This window comes from Ranitomeya variabilis, chromosome 6 (assembly GCF_051348905.1).
Source record: "Ranitomeya variabilis isolate aRanVar5 chromosome 6, aRanVar5.hap1, whole genome shotgun sequence".
Classification (NCBI taxonomy): domain Eukaryota; kingdom Metazoa; phylum Chordata; class Amphibia; order Anura; family Dendrobatidae; genus Ranitomeya; species Ranitomeya variabilis.
In genome coordinates, this window is record NC_135237.1 from 423,120,552 (window position 1) to 423,135,945 (window position 15,394).

The window sequence follows — 15,394 nt, forward strand, 5'->3', positions numbered from 1 at the left end:
CTTCATACCTACAATACCCATTATGCACAAAACCTCTGTCACAGGACTTCTGAGAGATTAAGGAATCATCTTTTGCATGTCTGCTACAGCATAAAGAGTAAAGTCCAAGGGCAATTTGAAACTCCGAGGAAGACACTTACAGAAGACACAGAGCAAAAATTACAACAATATTACAACAAACTACGGGCCCGATTCATAACAAGGAAAAGAAACTGCACAGATTGCGCCTCAATTCAGGACTCTATGCAAACAGATAAAAAACAAAGCCAAAACCTGACAACTTGGACAACCTCTCCATTCCAGGCACATATAACTGTGTCATTAATCTCTCACATTATAAACCCAACAAAGTGGAGCTGGCCGTGCTTTCCAGAGGACTCTCATTTTGTCCTACTAAGGCCCTGGATAAAACTGAACTCTGCAGTGATATGGAACATTTTTTCAGGAGACTGCGCCTGAGGGAATATTTCAATGATACAGAAGATTCAGAACCCACCTGGATTGAAGGAAGAGGGATCCTAACAACAAAGAAGGTCAGACTGGACACCTCCACCTGGACGCAACCCTTATTTGGATAAATATATAGACTCCTTCAGACATGTGATAAAATCCACCATCATAGATACTAACAGGAGACAAGCATCCAACATCAGTGCCCAGGAGAGAAAGGCCATACAGTCTCTGAAAACCAACAAAGAAATCATCATTAAACCTGCTGACAAGGGTGATGCAATAGTCATGATGAACACATCAGACTATATGAAGGAAGCAAACAGACAACTTTTGGACACACGCTACTACAAAAAATTGGAGTCGGATCCTACACAGGACTACTACAAGGAACTAAACAAGTTGGTATCTTGTCTGCCCGACGAATCCATAAGAGCCAATGACCTGATACCAGAAAGTCCAAGAACAGGGACATTCTACATGCTACCCAACATTCACAAATCTGGAAATCCAGGAAGACCAATTATTTCATGTGTGGGCACCCTTACTGAGCAGGTATCTGGATGGGTAGAGGGTGTTCTTAAACCCCTGGTAAAGGACACACCCAGCTTCATTCAGGACACAACTGACCTATTGAATAAATTATCAGCAATAGGTCCTCTACCAGAAGGAACCATCCTGGCCACCATGGATGTGGAATCTTTGTACTCCAATATCCCACACCAGGATGGATTAAATGCCTGCAAATTCTTCCTGGAAAACACAGGGACTGATGCAAATTCTGTGGTAAAACTTATAAAATTCATCGTCACCCACAATTACTTTGAATTTGACAAGACGATCTATCTACAGGAGACTAGCACAGCAATGGGAAGTAAAATGGCCCCACAGTATGCAAATCTTTTCATGGCCAAGCTTGAAAGCAACTTTTTGTCCTCATGTCCCATCAGGCCTCTGGCCTACTACCACTACATTGATGACATTTTAATCATCTGGACAGAGTCTGAACCACAGCTAAAGATGTTCCATGAACAGTTTAATCAATTTCACCCTACCATCAACTTGACACTCAACTACTCCTGTACTGGAATTAACTTTTTGGACACCATCATTAAGCTGCAGAACAATAAAATAGAGACATCCCTGTATCAGAAGCCAATCGACCGTCCAACATACCTTAAATGGGACAGTTTCCATCCAAAACACATAAAAAAACTCCATTGTCTACAGCCAAGCAATCAGATACAATCGTATATGTTCCAACCCAATGGACAGGGATGAACAGCTTGGTCGCCTCAGAAAGACCTTTTTGAATCAGGGCTACCATCCAAGAACAATTGAAAACCAGATTACAAGAGCCACCAGAATATCAAGGAATCACCTGCTACATTACAAAACTAAAGAAGAAAATAACCGGGTACCTCTAGTAGTTACCTACAATCCAAATCTGGAGGTGCTAAGGGGAGCTGCACGGAAATTACAACCTTTACTACAAAAGATGCCCGATTACAATCCATTTTTCCAGACCCTCCACTACTGTGTTTTAGACAGCTCCCAAATCTAAGAAGCATCATTGTCAAGAGCTCCCTGTCCTCTCCAACAGCTGCAGGTACCTTTCCCTGCAATCAGTAAAAATGTAAAACCTGTCCATTTATAATGAACACGGACAAGATAAAGATCCCCAACTCACATCAGGACTACAAGATCCCAGGTACTTTTCAGCTGCATCACATCTAATGTGGTGTACTTAATTATTTGTACTAAATGTCCAACTGGGGGTCTGTATGTAGGGGAGACAGGGCAAAAGCTTAGAACAAGAATGAATTCTCACCGCCATACAATAAGAGAAAAAAGAATGGATCTACCTGTGGCAATACATTTTTGTCTCCCAAAACATAACATTATGGACATGAAATTACTTATACTAAAAGGTAACTTCAAATCGCAGAAAGACAGGAGAGTCTGGGAATATAAACTGATGACGACCTTTGACTGTCTTAGTGGTGGAATGAATGTGTCGCATGGATTTATGTCTTTTTACATCAACTAAGGAACTTGCCCCTCAGACTATAAGGGGTCATCACATCAGAGACCCCAATCAGGACAATAAAACATTCCTTATCTAAGAAATGGCCCAACATTTATGGACATAACTGTTTATCACTCATGGAAATTCTGCTTCATGCCACCTGTCTTATCCATGTTTTTTTTTTTTTTTGTTCTGTGCTATGTTGTGCATAAATATGTGATTCTTCAGAATTTGTATTAGTCTATGCCTGATGAAGAGACCTGAGTAGTCTCGAAAGCTTGCAATTTGTTACCATCTTTTCAGTTAGCCATTAAAAGGTATCAACCACTGAGGACTCTCAATTCTAAACATTTTTCTATCTACTGGCTAACACGGTACCAAGATATATATCTTTCCTGTAGAGAATAAGTAGTAAGGCTTTCCCTCTGATATCACCCAGGTCCCCTTTGGTCTCCTTTCTCTGGTACCTTTGATACAGGATAGTCTCACAGCAAACATGACGAAGCCATAGTTTCAAGCCCATCTATTCTATTATGTAGACATAGTGGATCCCCCTTTTCTAGAGATACTCTTCCTTTCCAAACCATCAGGGAACGGTTTAAAGTTTAAATTTTTGTTTTTTCTCTCCTACTTACGAATCCGTCATCAAGCACTGACTTTGCATAAAGCACAATATTCTCTGCTCCTACCCCATTTGAGCGTCTCTGTAAACCAAACCCCTCCACAAAAGGTCTTATTAAAGACATATTGAGTATTTTGTCTTCTCATCCTTCGGGCTCCCCTCTTAGACACACTTAGGGTATGTGTCCACGGTCAGGAAACGCTGCGTGTTTGACGCTGCGTGGGGCCGCAGCGTCAAACACGCAGCGTCCAGATGTTCCAGCATAGTGGAGGGGATTTTTTGAAATCCCGTGTCCACTATGCGTGGAAACACGCACGCGGCGGCCCTGCGACTCCGGACATGCTGCGCGTCTTTTCAGATTGCAGCATGTCCGTGGTTCCTTGCGGCGACGCTGCGCCACCGCAAGGAATAACACAGGGCCCTATGCGAGGAGTGCGATGATCCCGGATGTGTACAATGAACACATCCGGCATCATCGCGTCCCAGAAGAGGGCGGGGCTTAGCGCCGAGCGGCTTTGCCGCTCCGACGATACCGCCGGCCATCCTGATCGTGGACAAGTACCCTTATGGTCAAGTGGGAGAGATATCCAGGTAGGGAGTTGCCTTTCACTCTCTGGCAGGTCATCTGGTCTAGAGCGGCTAAATCGTTTCTTTGTATAACACAAAGGGGGAACCCTTTAGATCCTAAGGTCTATTTGCTCAATGTACCCACACGCTCTATGGGAAAACGTCCTGCCAGGCTGCTCCTCTATTTAATAACAGCAACAAAGTGCCTTATAGCCGCTCATTGGAATAGAGGAACTGCACCTACCATTAAAAAACTTAAAGCGAAGATCACGGAAACTAGGTGGATGGAGAATCTTACCGCCTGCTTCAATAACCAGCTTGAGACTTTTGGGCACCATGGGATGAGTTTGTCAACAAGTTGACCTAGGATGATGCTGTGCTGTGGTTCCCTCTTCCTTCTCCTGCTCTTCTTTCCCTCCTCCATACCATTATTGTTTGATTATTGATGTTTCATTGAATAATTTAGAAATCACTTTATTCATTGCATGTTGGACTTTTCCGTTTTGTTTAGACAAGACTCTTTATTGACAATTATTTGTCCTGTGCAATAATAATGATTTATAAGTTCCTATTATGTGCTAACTAAATGCATAATTGGGTTTAGTCAAAGGAAAAAAATGTAACAACTAAAAAAAGTAAAAACTATAATTACTAGATACATTCCAATTTTATATCAGGATGAAATACTTAATAAAATCCCCCCAAAAGGTTTCAAAACATCAGGAAGGAGGGGGCCCTCCTTGGGCAATATGGTGTCCCCCCAGCGTGTATATGAAACGCATGGACAAAACGTGGCTTTCTACTAATGTCCTAGGAATGAATGTAATGCATGCCGATATAAAAAAAATACACAGAACATAAATTATTCTTTGTGTTTACTTATTGATTATCCTTTGTGTACAATACATTCCTTCTCCTTCGTTTCTTGGTCTATTTGTAATGTAATCACAGTGTTATACTGTTCTCTATGACTAAGGTGCATTTCCTGCCAGGATCGCGTCACCTCGACTATGAGGATTTTGACTCTATAACCGCAATGATATAGTTTGGAGCTTTCAATCACTGCTGACGTGGCGATCCATGTGCCCCTCAGGTGATATAGGCCCCTGCGGAAGCCAGAGTGGGGCGACCGCGTAGGCATGTGGCGGTGCTCCTAGTATTGGGCAGCTATATGGGCGCTGACTCTCCGGCCCCTCTGGAACATGTCAGCCACTATAGCACACACTGACAGGTCTCCATGTTACAGAAGGGCAGCAATAGCCAGAGGAAAGGTCACACTGGAACAGAGCAAGGGCGTCTGGGAGGCGTCTGGTGCTGGACCCCCAGCTCTACAGTATGGGGCCCCTGTGAGGACACCGCGCCTTGGCCCTGACAGTCTGTGAGCACAGAGGACCCCACTGCTCTGCACCACACGGCCATCATGTGTGCACTAAGCGGAGGGACAGCACGCCACGGGGTCCTGACACGACGTCACTTTCTCGCCGGAAGTTCTTCTTCGGCTCCGGTCTGTGAAGCGACGGTGTCTTACGTCATCAGGATGCGCCGTACGTTCTGAGAAGTGAGAATCCTCGGTGAAACATGTCGCCGCCGTTGTTCAGCCTCCCAGAGGCGCGGAGTAGGCTCACGGTAGGTCTCACGGGGGTTTATCCGCCGCCTGCTTGTGTCCGCACTGCCCCAGACGTGCACAGTGTAACCGCCGCCATGTCCTTCTGTGTTCCCAGAGCGCGACCAGAGAAGCCGTGTGCAGCAAGAACATCAAGCACCTACTGACCGTGTGCAGCCAAGTGCCGGGGAGGTAGCGGAGGGTGTGACGGGTGTATAAATGTGTGTGTATGGAACAGATGCCTGCGGTGGATGTGTATTCTTGTATGTATGTGTATATATATATATATATTGTTCAGATGTATGTTATTATTTATTTATATAGCACCATTGAGTCCATGGTGCTGTACATGAGAAGGGGTTACATACAAATTACAGATATCACTTACAGTAAGCAAACTTACAATGACAGACTGATACAGAGGGGCGAGGACCCTGCCCTTGCGGGCTTACATTCTACAGGATAGTGGGGAAGGAGACAATAGGTTGAGGGTTGCAGGAGCTCCGGTGTTGGTGAGGCGGTAGCTTCGGTGGTGGTGAGGAGGCAGCGGGGTCAGTGCAGGCTCTAGGCTTTCCTGAAGAGATGGGTTTTCAGGTTCAGTTTGAAGGATCCGAATGTGGTTGATAGTCGGACGTGTTGGGGCAAAGGATTCCAGAGGATGGGGGATATTTGTCAGAAGTCTTGGAGGCGGTTGGGTGAGGAGCGAATAAGTGTGGAGGAGAGAAGGAGGTCTTGGGAGGACCGGAGAGTATGTGAGGGAAGATATATGGAGATTAGTCCAGAGATATATGGAGGAGAGGTTATGGATGGCTTTGTAGGTCAGTATTAGTAATTTGAACTGGATACGCTGAGGGAATGGGAGCCAATGAAGAGATTTGCAGAAGGGAGAGGCGGGGGAGTAAGGAGGAGAGAGATGAATTAGTCGGGCAGCAGAGTTAAGGATGGACTGGAGAGGTGCAAGGGTGTTAGCAGGGAGGCCGCAGAAAAGGATGTTGCAGTAGTCAAGGCGGGAGATGATGAGGGCATGCACAAGCATTTTAGTATGTAGTGAATGTCTATATGTGGAACGTGTATATATAATGAATGTGCGTATGTATATGTGGAACGTGTGTGTGTATACATGGACATACAGTATATATGCATGTAATATACAATGTTATTTTTTACAGTGAAAATGAGAAGAAGCCAACCCTGGACCAAGTCTTCAGAGTTGTCCTGGAAGAGGAAATAGTAAGTGATCTGCCTGAGCCAGATATCAGTAATGCCAGTGATGAGTTCTGACTTTGTTTCGGTTCCTTCAACCTTTTAAGATCTCTGCTTGCTGCTAGTGAATGGTGATATTCTTAGTTACATACAGAGCTAATCGTTTGCATAGTTGAGCGTTTGCTACAGTAATATCCAGTCTAAACAATGTGGTGTTGATATAGGGAAAATATGGCACCCTGGAGTCTGCCTTCTTTTCAGAGGATTTTCTATACTGGATACAATTGTGTCCTTTTTATGTGTGAACTTCCAGGCCTTCTGGGGCAGCGAGCACACAGGGGAATCACTGTGGTATCACTGCATTATCCATCATGTGTTCAGTGTGCGTCATGTCTGTGCTGTGGTGAGATATCATGGTGTGTATTATCCCTGTTCATCTGTGCTGTGACACCATGGTGGACGTTATATCCCTGTGCTGTGACACCGCGGTAGACATTATATCCCTGTGCTGTGACACCGTGGTGGAACGTGATATCCCTGTGCTGTGACACCGTGGTGGAACGTTATATCCCTGTGCTGTGACACCGTGGTGGAACGTTATCCCTGTGCTGTCACACCGTGGTGGAACGTTATATCCCTGTGCTGTGACACCGTGGTGGAACGTTATATCCCTGTGCTGTGACACCGTGGTGGAACGTTATATCCCTGTGCTGTGACACCGTGGTGGAACGTTATATCCCTGTGCTGTGACACCGTGGTGGAACGTTATATCCCTGTGCTGTGACACCGTGGTGGAACGTTATATCCCTGTGCTGTGACACCGTGGTGGAACGTTATATCTCTGTGCTGTGACACCGTGGTGGAACGTTATATCCCTGTGCTGTCACACCGTGGTAGAACGTTATATCCCTGTGCTGTCACACCGTGGTGGAACGTTATATCCCTGTGCTGTGACACCGTGGTGGAACGTTATATCTCTGTGCTGTGACACCGTGGTGGAACATTATATCCCTGTGCTGTCACACCGTGGTGGAACGTTATATCCCTGTGCTGTCACACCGTGGTGGAACGTTATATCCCTGTGCTGTCACACCGTGGTGGAACGTTATATCCCTGTGCTGTCACACCGTGGTGGAACGTTATATCCCTGTGCTGTCACACCGTGGTGGAACGTTATATCCCTGTGCTGTGACACCGTGGTGGAACGTTATATCCCTGTGCTGTGACACCGTGGTGGAACGTTATATCCCTGTGCTGTGACACCGTGGTGGAGCGTTATATCCCTTTGCTGTGACACCGTGGTGGAGCGTTATATCCCTGTGCTGTGATACCGTGGTGGACGTCCTAACCCTTTGCTGTGACATCGTGGTGGACGTTATATTGTTTTTCCATCATCAGACTTTGGGGATATTACAAGGATCCATTAGGCCAACTTTCATGTTTCCCTGTTTCTTCTGTGTTTGTATGTAACTGGTGCCCTCTTTTATTTAAATGCAGATAAAACAAGCTTCATGTGACAACTGCCTTGCTATTATTTCACTTGCCATCAATGGAGTTACAGAAGGTAAAAGGAATAGCAACTAAGTATTATAGGAAAATGTCAAGTAATGTGTAGCTGTGATACAGTAGTCTTAGGATTGGATTCAGTTCTGCATTGGGGGGATCAGACTGAGCTGATTATTATTTAGGTAAAAGAAACCTCTATAAACAGCCTAACTAATAAAACAAAACAAAAGTTTACATGTCATTGTAATTCCAGAGCGATATGCCTTATAAAATAATTATTCCTTATATCTATATACACATTTCTTAATTTCAAATCTCCAAAATAAAATATGAGATGGCAACTAACTGCACTCAAAAAATACAAAACTCGGTATTATTATTTATAAAAAAAGAAAAGGTGAATTAAAAATATGACAGAATAGTTTCCCTCATATATAGTACAGGGTTAAAGTTCCCAGCTCGTTTTCATATTCAGATTTAATTGTTTTATTTATGGTTTTGACTTACCGTATCTAAAATTTAATTTGTGGCCTTCCAAAAATGTTGCTGTAGCAATAATTCAAAAACTGATAATTCAATTCAATTGACCCCTTGAAGAAGCCTCAGTCTGGCGATACTCTTGGAGAACTGTTTTCCACACTGGGACATCCCTTGTTTGTTTCCCCAGGTGTGGTATTTATTATACTACTTTCCAGCATTTTATTTATACCTCCCCTTTTCTACTCTGCCTTGAATGGATTGTCATATAAACATAGAACATTTTAATTAATAGGATCTGGTAATAATAATAAGTTCCACAATTGAATGTGTTAAAAAAATGTTCCTGTGCTGAGATAGTCTTATAGATGTGCTCCTGCTGTGTACTGTGTAATGGCTGTGTCATACATTATACAGGAACATGGTCTGATCATACCACAGCTCCTAGGCAGGGGAGGAAGCAAAAGTCACTTTTATGATAAGTGAGTATACAGACGAAACAGCAAGGGGTTCCAGCTACTATTTTCTGAGGTAACACATTTCCCTGCCTGTTTTATCACAAAAGTGCGTGCATCTCTGAGCTCATCATAAATTAAGTCAGTGACGTAGATGTTACAGGGGTTCTGTTTTAAAAGTCACTGACTTGATTTATGATGAGCTCACAGGATCTGAAGTGCAGTTGAAACATTCATTCCTGTTTTAATGCAGGTAGGGAAATGTGTTACCTCAGAAAATAGTAGCTGTAAGTATCTGTTTTATCTGTATACTAAATGTGATTTGTGCTTCCCCGTCCAGTCAGAAGCTGAATGTTCCTATCATGAATTGGAGCAGCTCTACATGTTCGGACACAATCTTATACATGTGCCTCTACTGTGTACTGTGTAATGGCTATCTCAGCACATGGTGTGAGACAGTCGGTTTGTGTCACAGAGGAGGAGGTCCTCTGCGCTGTAAGCCTGAATTGTTGCTCTGGAACCTGTAGTTCCACAAGCCTTGTTTTTTTTTTTTTTTTTTTTTTTTTATATAAAGGGGGGCTTACAAGGTTAGCCGGAGAGCTAGGCGGGAATGGCTAACCACACACACCTCCCAGCTATGGGGGTGGTTTCAGCTACATAATGTTACTGTGGTTTGGTCACATGATCTGTGTTGTAAGGTCCTGAAAGAGGAGAGGTCTCTGTGTGTTGGAAGGTCCTGCAAGTGGACCGGATTCCTGAAGAGCACAGGGTGAGACCATGTACCTTCAGAGTCTGTGATGGCTAACTGCATTGGGGAAGCTACCGACCTTCTGAGGGTCTGGAACTGTCGGGTTTGGCCTATGAAGCAAGTCGTCATTCAGGACAGTGTTACCAGTTAGGCAGCTTTCCCGGGAACCTGGGACTGACAAGACAAGAAGTCAGTGTGTGGAGCGGAGCTCCTGGAAGGTAACCCAGAGTATGGGTGGACTGTGTGCACTGATGAGGGTCAGTTAATGAACTGTGTAGTCACTCAAGGTAACTGGACAAAGTGAGGTCCAGCGTGTTTAGAGACTGCAATCTAATGTTGTGTGTCATGGAGTAAAACTGTGAAAGAGACATCGGCACGGCGTGCGGTCGCCCACGGTAACGGGACAAAGAGGTCCGGTGTGTTTAGTGACTGCGATTTAAAGCAGTGTACTATGAAGTGCTATGGACTATACGTTAAGTCTGTGATATATAACATGACCTGCAGTGGTTTATGAGTGTATAATAAACCGCATGGACTGTTTGAGTGGAAAAAACGTTCCCGTTTGCCTCAATCCCATTGCCAAGCGAGTGTCCCCCAACACATTTAGTAAGCGCTATCTTACAATGGACATTTTTTTTTTTAACACATTCAGAATTGGAACTTCTTATTATTCCACGATCGGAATAATGAAAATGTATTTTGTTCATGGGACAAGCCCTCTTAATATACATACCGTATTTTCCGGCGTATAAGACGACCCCCAACTTTTCCAGTTAAAATATAAAAATCTTCTCAAAAGTCGGGGGTTGTCTTACAGAGCGGGTGCGGAGCAATCTGCGGTCGCCGTATATGGTGGGGGGAGCGGTCACAAAGACGAGGTGAGGGGGCGCCTCACCGGGAAGGTGTAAGTGAAGCAAACTACAGGTTCCCGGGGTATTGAAAAAAAGAGAGAGAACGGCGCTGTGCCCAGAAAAACACACCCTTCACTCATCTGGCGTGCCCTTGTATCCTATTGCCGCCTTCTCTGCCTCTCAGATCTCGCTCCCGAGGACTGCAGTGGAGGCGGCGCAGGCGCACATGTGCGAGAGCTAAAAGGCAGAGAAGGAATAAGGGCGGGCCAGACGGATGAAAGAGGTATGTTTTTCTGGGCACAGCGCCACGTTCTCTTTTTTCCATACCCCGGGCGTCCCAGACACCTGCAGCTTGCTTCACTTACACCTTCCCGGTCGGTGAGGCGCCCCCTCACCTCGTCATCGAGACCGCTCCCCCACCATATACGGCGACCGCAGATTGCTCCGCACCCGCCCTATAAGACGACACCCGGCGTATAAGACGACCTTCGACTTTTGAGAAGATTTGCAGGGGTTAAAAAGTTGTCTTATATGCTGGAAAATTTTGGTTAGATGCTATGATATTGTTTTATTAGCTTCTGTTATTTTTGTACCTCAGTAAAAGAGGTGTTTTCATTTATATTATACCTTGATTATTTTGCTTGCTTGTGGTGGGTGTATTTTGTACTCTTATATAGTCCTACCAGCCAGACATTGATTACTCAGTTGGGTATCCTTGTGTGGTCTAGAACCACCGTGGTCAGACACCAAATGGTTTCTCTACATTGCTGTTTGTTTTATTTAGTTTGAAATTTTATCATAGTCCATAATTTGTCTGCATATTTGTGATTAACGTTTTCATTATATATCATTTTCTTGGATTTTTCAATATTTTATACAGTATTCCTTTTCATTTTGTATTTTTGCTATATAATCCAATGCAGTGACGCATTGCACTTGCTGGTCTTAGTGATGGCACCGCTGGAGTGAGAGGCTCTTAATTTATTATGAAGTACAAGCCACTTAATGACTTGGGCGCATCATGCAACTGCCGGGTGCCTCTGCCAGAAATGTTCTTCTATTAGAAAAAAGAACAGCACTCCTTAGATGAAAGGGAGGTGCACGGATAGGGTCCCAACCCTTACGATACAAAATAAGTGGAATCCGGCACTCTAAAAAAAAAAAAAAAAGGGCTAAATTTGATTGAAATGAAGAAATAGTGTACCAATATATAAGTTTCGGTCTAGGTGAGCTTCATCAGATATACACTAGTAACATACAATGTCATAAATGTCTGAAGATTAGACTCTGGCTGTTTAAAGGGAACCTGTCACTCCTCCCAGGCGTTTTTTAAAAAAAGAGCCACCTTGTGCAGCACTAATGCTGCGTTCTGCCAAGGTGGCTCTTTTAGTTCGGGTCCCTGCAAACGCTGCAGTAATTGCTTTTATAATGTGCCCCTCATACCTTGAAATCGCCAGGGGGGCAGGTCTTTCCCCCCTTACACAGACGCACCACAGCCATCACTCATGGCCTCTGCGCGCCGGGCGCCGCTTCCTCTTCCTTCATTAGCGTCCCCGGCGCATGCGCTGTAAGTTCGAAGGGCAGCGCAACGGCGCATGCCCGGAAAAAAAACAAAACAGCGCAGGCGCCGGGAACGCTAATGAAGGAAGAGGAGGTGACGCCCGGCACGCAAAGGCCCTGAGTGATGGCTGTGGTTTGTCTGTGTTACGGGGGAAAAACCTGCCCCCAGGTCTAATTCGAGGTATGAGGGGGCACATTATAAAAGGGATTATTGCAGCGTTGGCAGGGACCAGAACTAAAAGAGCCACCTTGACAGAATGCAGAATTAGTGCTGCACAAGGTGGCTCTTTTAGTTAAAAATGCCTGGGGGGGGGTGACAGGTTCCCTTTAAATTTCAAAGGCAGACAACCATTGCGATGGACATCGCTCCATGAAACTGCACCAGGCATTCCTGGTTTCTAAGCACAGGGGCCGCTATTTGAAATGTAATCAGCCTGAGTCTAATCTCCAGACATTTATGAAACTATATGTTACTAGTGTATATCTGATGAAGGTCATCTAGACCTACTGTCCAATATCCTATGTATGGAGAAATGCTTCCTGGCTCTGCACAGTGAGGCGGCTGATTGAGGGTGCTAGAGTTTTGTAGGTTTGATTGTAAGTTTTAATAATCTATTTCTGTACATTAGGTATCTGCACAGCTACCACTCCATTTGTACTACTGGGAGATGTCCTCGATTGCCTTCCTCTGGATCAGTGTGATAAAATATTTACATTTGTGGAGAAAAATGTTGGAACCTGGAAATCTGTGAGTCTGTTCTCCATATACTTTATTACGCAAGTAAATCTGCCAGTAAGATTATGTGCACACGTCTCAAATTTGGTGCATATTTGGTGCACTTTTTCCTTCCAGATTTTCTAGATAAACCTGAAGCAATCCTGATGCCTGCAAAATGAATGAAAAACCTGAAGTATTATTATTTGTGACTTGCAGATTTGGTGCAGAAAATAATCTGCTGCATGTCCATTCTCTGTGTTTTTGCTCTGCGTTTTTCAACATTGTCTTCTGTCGAATCAGTCAAAAACGCACCAAAAACGCACCAAAAACGCTCATTTTTGTAGCTGCGTTTTTCCTGCCAAGAGATGCAGAAATTTTACTCAACGAGTGCACATAGCCTTATGTCCTAGAGAGTTATTTGATTGCTTATACAAATGCAAATTCTACACCAATTTTTAAAGGGGTTCTCTTGGAATATAAAAAAAAAAATAAAGAAATGCCATTCTAAGTAAATTCATAAATACCTTTTAATTAGCATATAATTCTCATTTTGTCTCTAATGTCTATAGGACAGGGCACTTGTAGTCATAAGATCTTCTGCTATGAGATGGAGATTATCTGTATCGCATACTGTGAGCTCACAGTAGCTGCTCAGTAGCTCGGCACCCCTGGTATCTCCAGTATTAGATCAGATAGACAGCGTTGGACAGCAGTGTGAGCAGCCTCATCTTAGCTCGACACCACTGGTATCTCCAGTATTAGATCAGATAGACAGGGTGGACAGCAGTGTGAACAGCCTCTTCTTAGCTCAGCACCCCTGATATCTCCAGTATTAGATCAGATAGGCAGGGAGGACAGCAGTGTGAGCAGCCTCATCTTAGCTCGGCACCCCTGGTATCTCCAGTATTAGATCAGATAGGGTGGACAACAGTGTTAGCAGCCTCATCTTGGCTCATCCCCCTGGTATCTACAGTATTAGATCAGATAGACAGGGTGGACAGCAGTGTGAGCAGCCTCATGTTAGCTCGGCACCCCTGGTATCTCCAGTATTAGATCAGATAGGCAGGGTGGACAGCAGTGTGAGCAGCCTCATGTTAGCTCGGCACCCCTGGTATCTCCAGTATTAGATCAGATAGACAGGGTGGACAGCAGTGTGAGCAGCCTCATGTTGGCTCAGCACCTCTAGTATCTCCAGTATTGGATCAGATAGACAGGGTGGACAGCAGTGTTAGCAGCCTCATCTTGGCTCGGCACCCCTGGTATCTCCAGTATTAGATTAGATAGGCAGGGTGGACAGCAGTGTGAACAGCCTCATCTTAGCTCGACACCACTGGTATCTCCAGTATTAGATCAGATAGACAGGGTGGACAGCAGTGTGAACAGCCTCATGTTGGCTCAGCACCTCTAGTATCTCCAGTATTGGATCAGATAGACAGGGTGGACAGCAGTGTTAGCAGCCTCATCTTGGCTCGGCACCCCTGGTATCTCCAGTATTAGATCAGATAGACAGGGTGGACAGTGGTGTGAGCAGCCTCATGTTAGCTCAGCACCTCTGGTATCTCCAGTATTGGATCAGATAGACAGGGTGGACAGCAGTGTTAGCAGCCTCTTCTTAGCTCAGCACCCCTGATATCTCCAGTATTAGATCAGATAGACAGGATGGACAGCAGTGTTAGCAGCCTCATCTTGGCTCGGCACCCCTGGTATCTCCAGTATTAGATTAGATAGGCAGGGTGGACAGCAGTGTGAGCAGCCTCACCTTAGCTCGGCACCCCTGGTATCTTCCAGTATTAGATCAGATAGACAGGGTGGACAGCAGTGTTAGCAGCCTCATCTTGGCTCGGCACCCCTGGTATCTCCAGTATTAGATTAGATAGGCAGGGTGGACAGCAGTGTGAGCAGCCTCATCTTAGCTCAGCACCCCTGATATCTCCAGTATTAGATCAGATAGACAGGGTGGACAGCAGTGTGAGCAGCCTCACCTTAGCTCGGCACCCCTGGTATCTTCCAGTATTAGATCAGATAGACAGGGTGGACAGCGTGGACAGCAGTGTTAGCAGCCTCATCTTGGCTCGGCACCCCTGGTATCTCCAGTATTAGATTAGATAGGCAGGGTGGACAGCAGTGTGAGCAGCCTCATGTTATCTCAGCACCCCTGGTATCTCCAGTATTAGATCAGATAGACAGGGTGGACAGTGGTGTGACCAGCCTCATGTTAGCTCAGCACCTCTGGTATCTCCAGTATTGGATCAGATAGACAGGGTGGACAGCAGTGTTAGCAGCCTCTTCTTAGCTCAGCACCCCTGATATCTCCAGTATTAGATCAGATAGACAGGATGGACAGCAGTGTGAGCAGCCTCATCTTAGCTCGGCACCCCTGGTATCTTCCAGTATTAGATCAGATAGACAGGATGGACAGCAGTGTGAGCAGCCTCATCTTAGCTCGGCACCCCTGGTATCTCCAGTATTAGATCAGATAGGGTGGACAGCAGTGTGAGCAGTTTCGTCTTGTATCAGGTCCCCTGGGAGAGACGGGCACTTACTACTGGCATCGCTCCTTTTAACATTCTAGTACAGGTTTCTGTCTGTGTAACAAGGTGGCGGC

The 15,394-nt window shown here is 45.0% G+C and overlaps 1 protein-coding gene across 1 annotated transcript in view; it reads left to right on the forward strand.

Moving 5' to 3' along the window:
* Nucleotides 1-4,735: 4,735 nt before the first annotated feature.
* The window catches only part of THOC1 (THO complex subunit 1), a 65,287-nt gene continuing 54,628 nt past the window's right edge, over nt 4,736-15,394 (forward strand). The window contains exons 1-5 of the mRNA XM_077270327.1: nt 4,736-5,294; nt 5,390-5,463; nt 6,441-6,501; nt 7,972-8,038; nt 12,701-12,819. Of these exons, the coding sequence (XP_077126442.1) occupies nt 5,247-5,294; nt 5,390-5,463; nt 6,441-6,501; nt 7,972-8,038; nt 12,701-12,819 (369 nt within the window). The 5' untranslated portion in view covers nt 4,736-5,246. The remainder of the gene's footprint in view (nt 5,295-5,389; nt 5,464-6,440; nt 6,502-7,971; nt 8,039-12,700; nt 12,820-15,394) is intronic.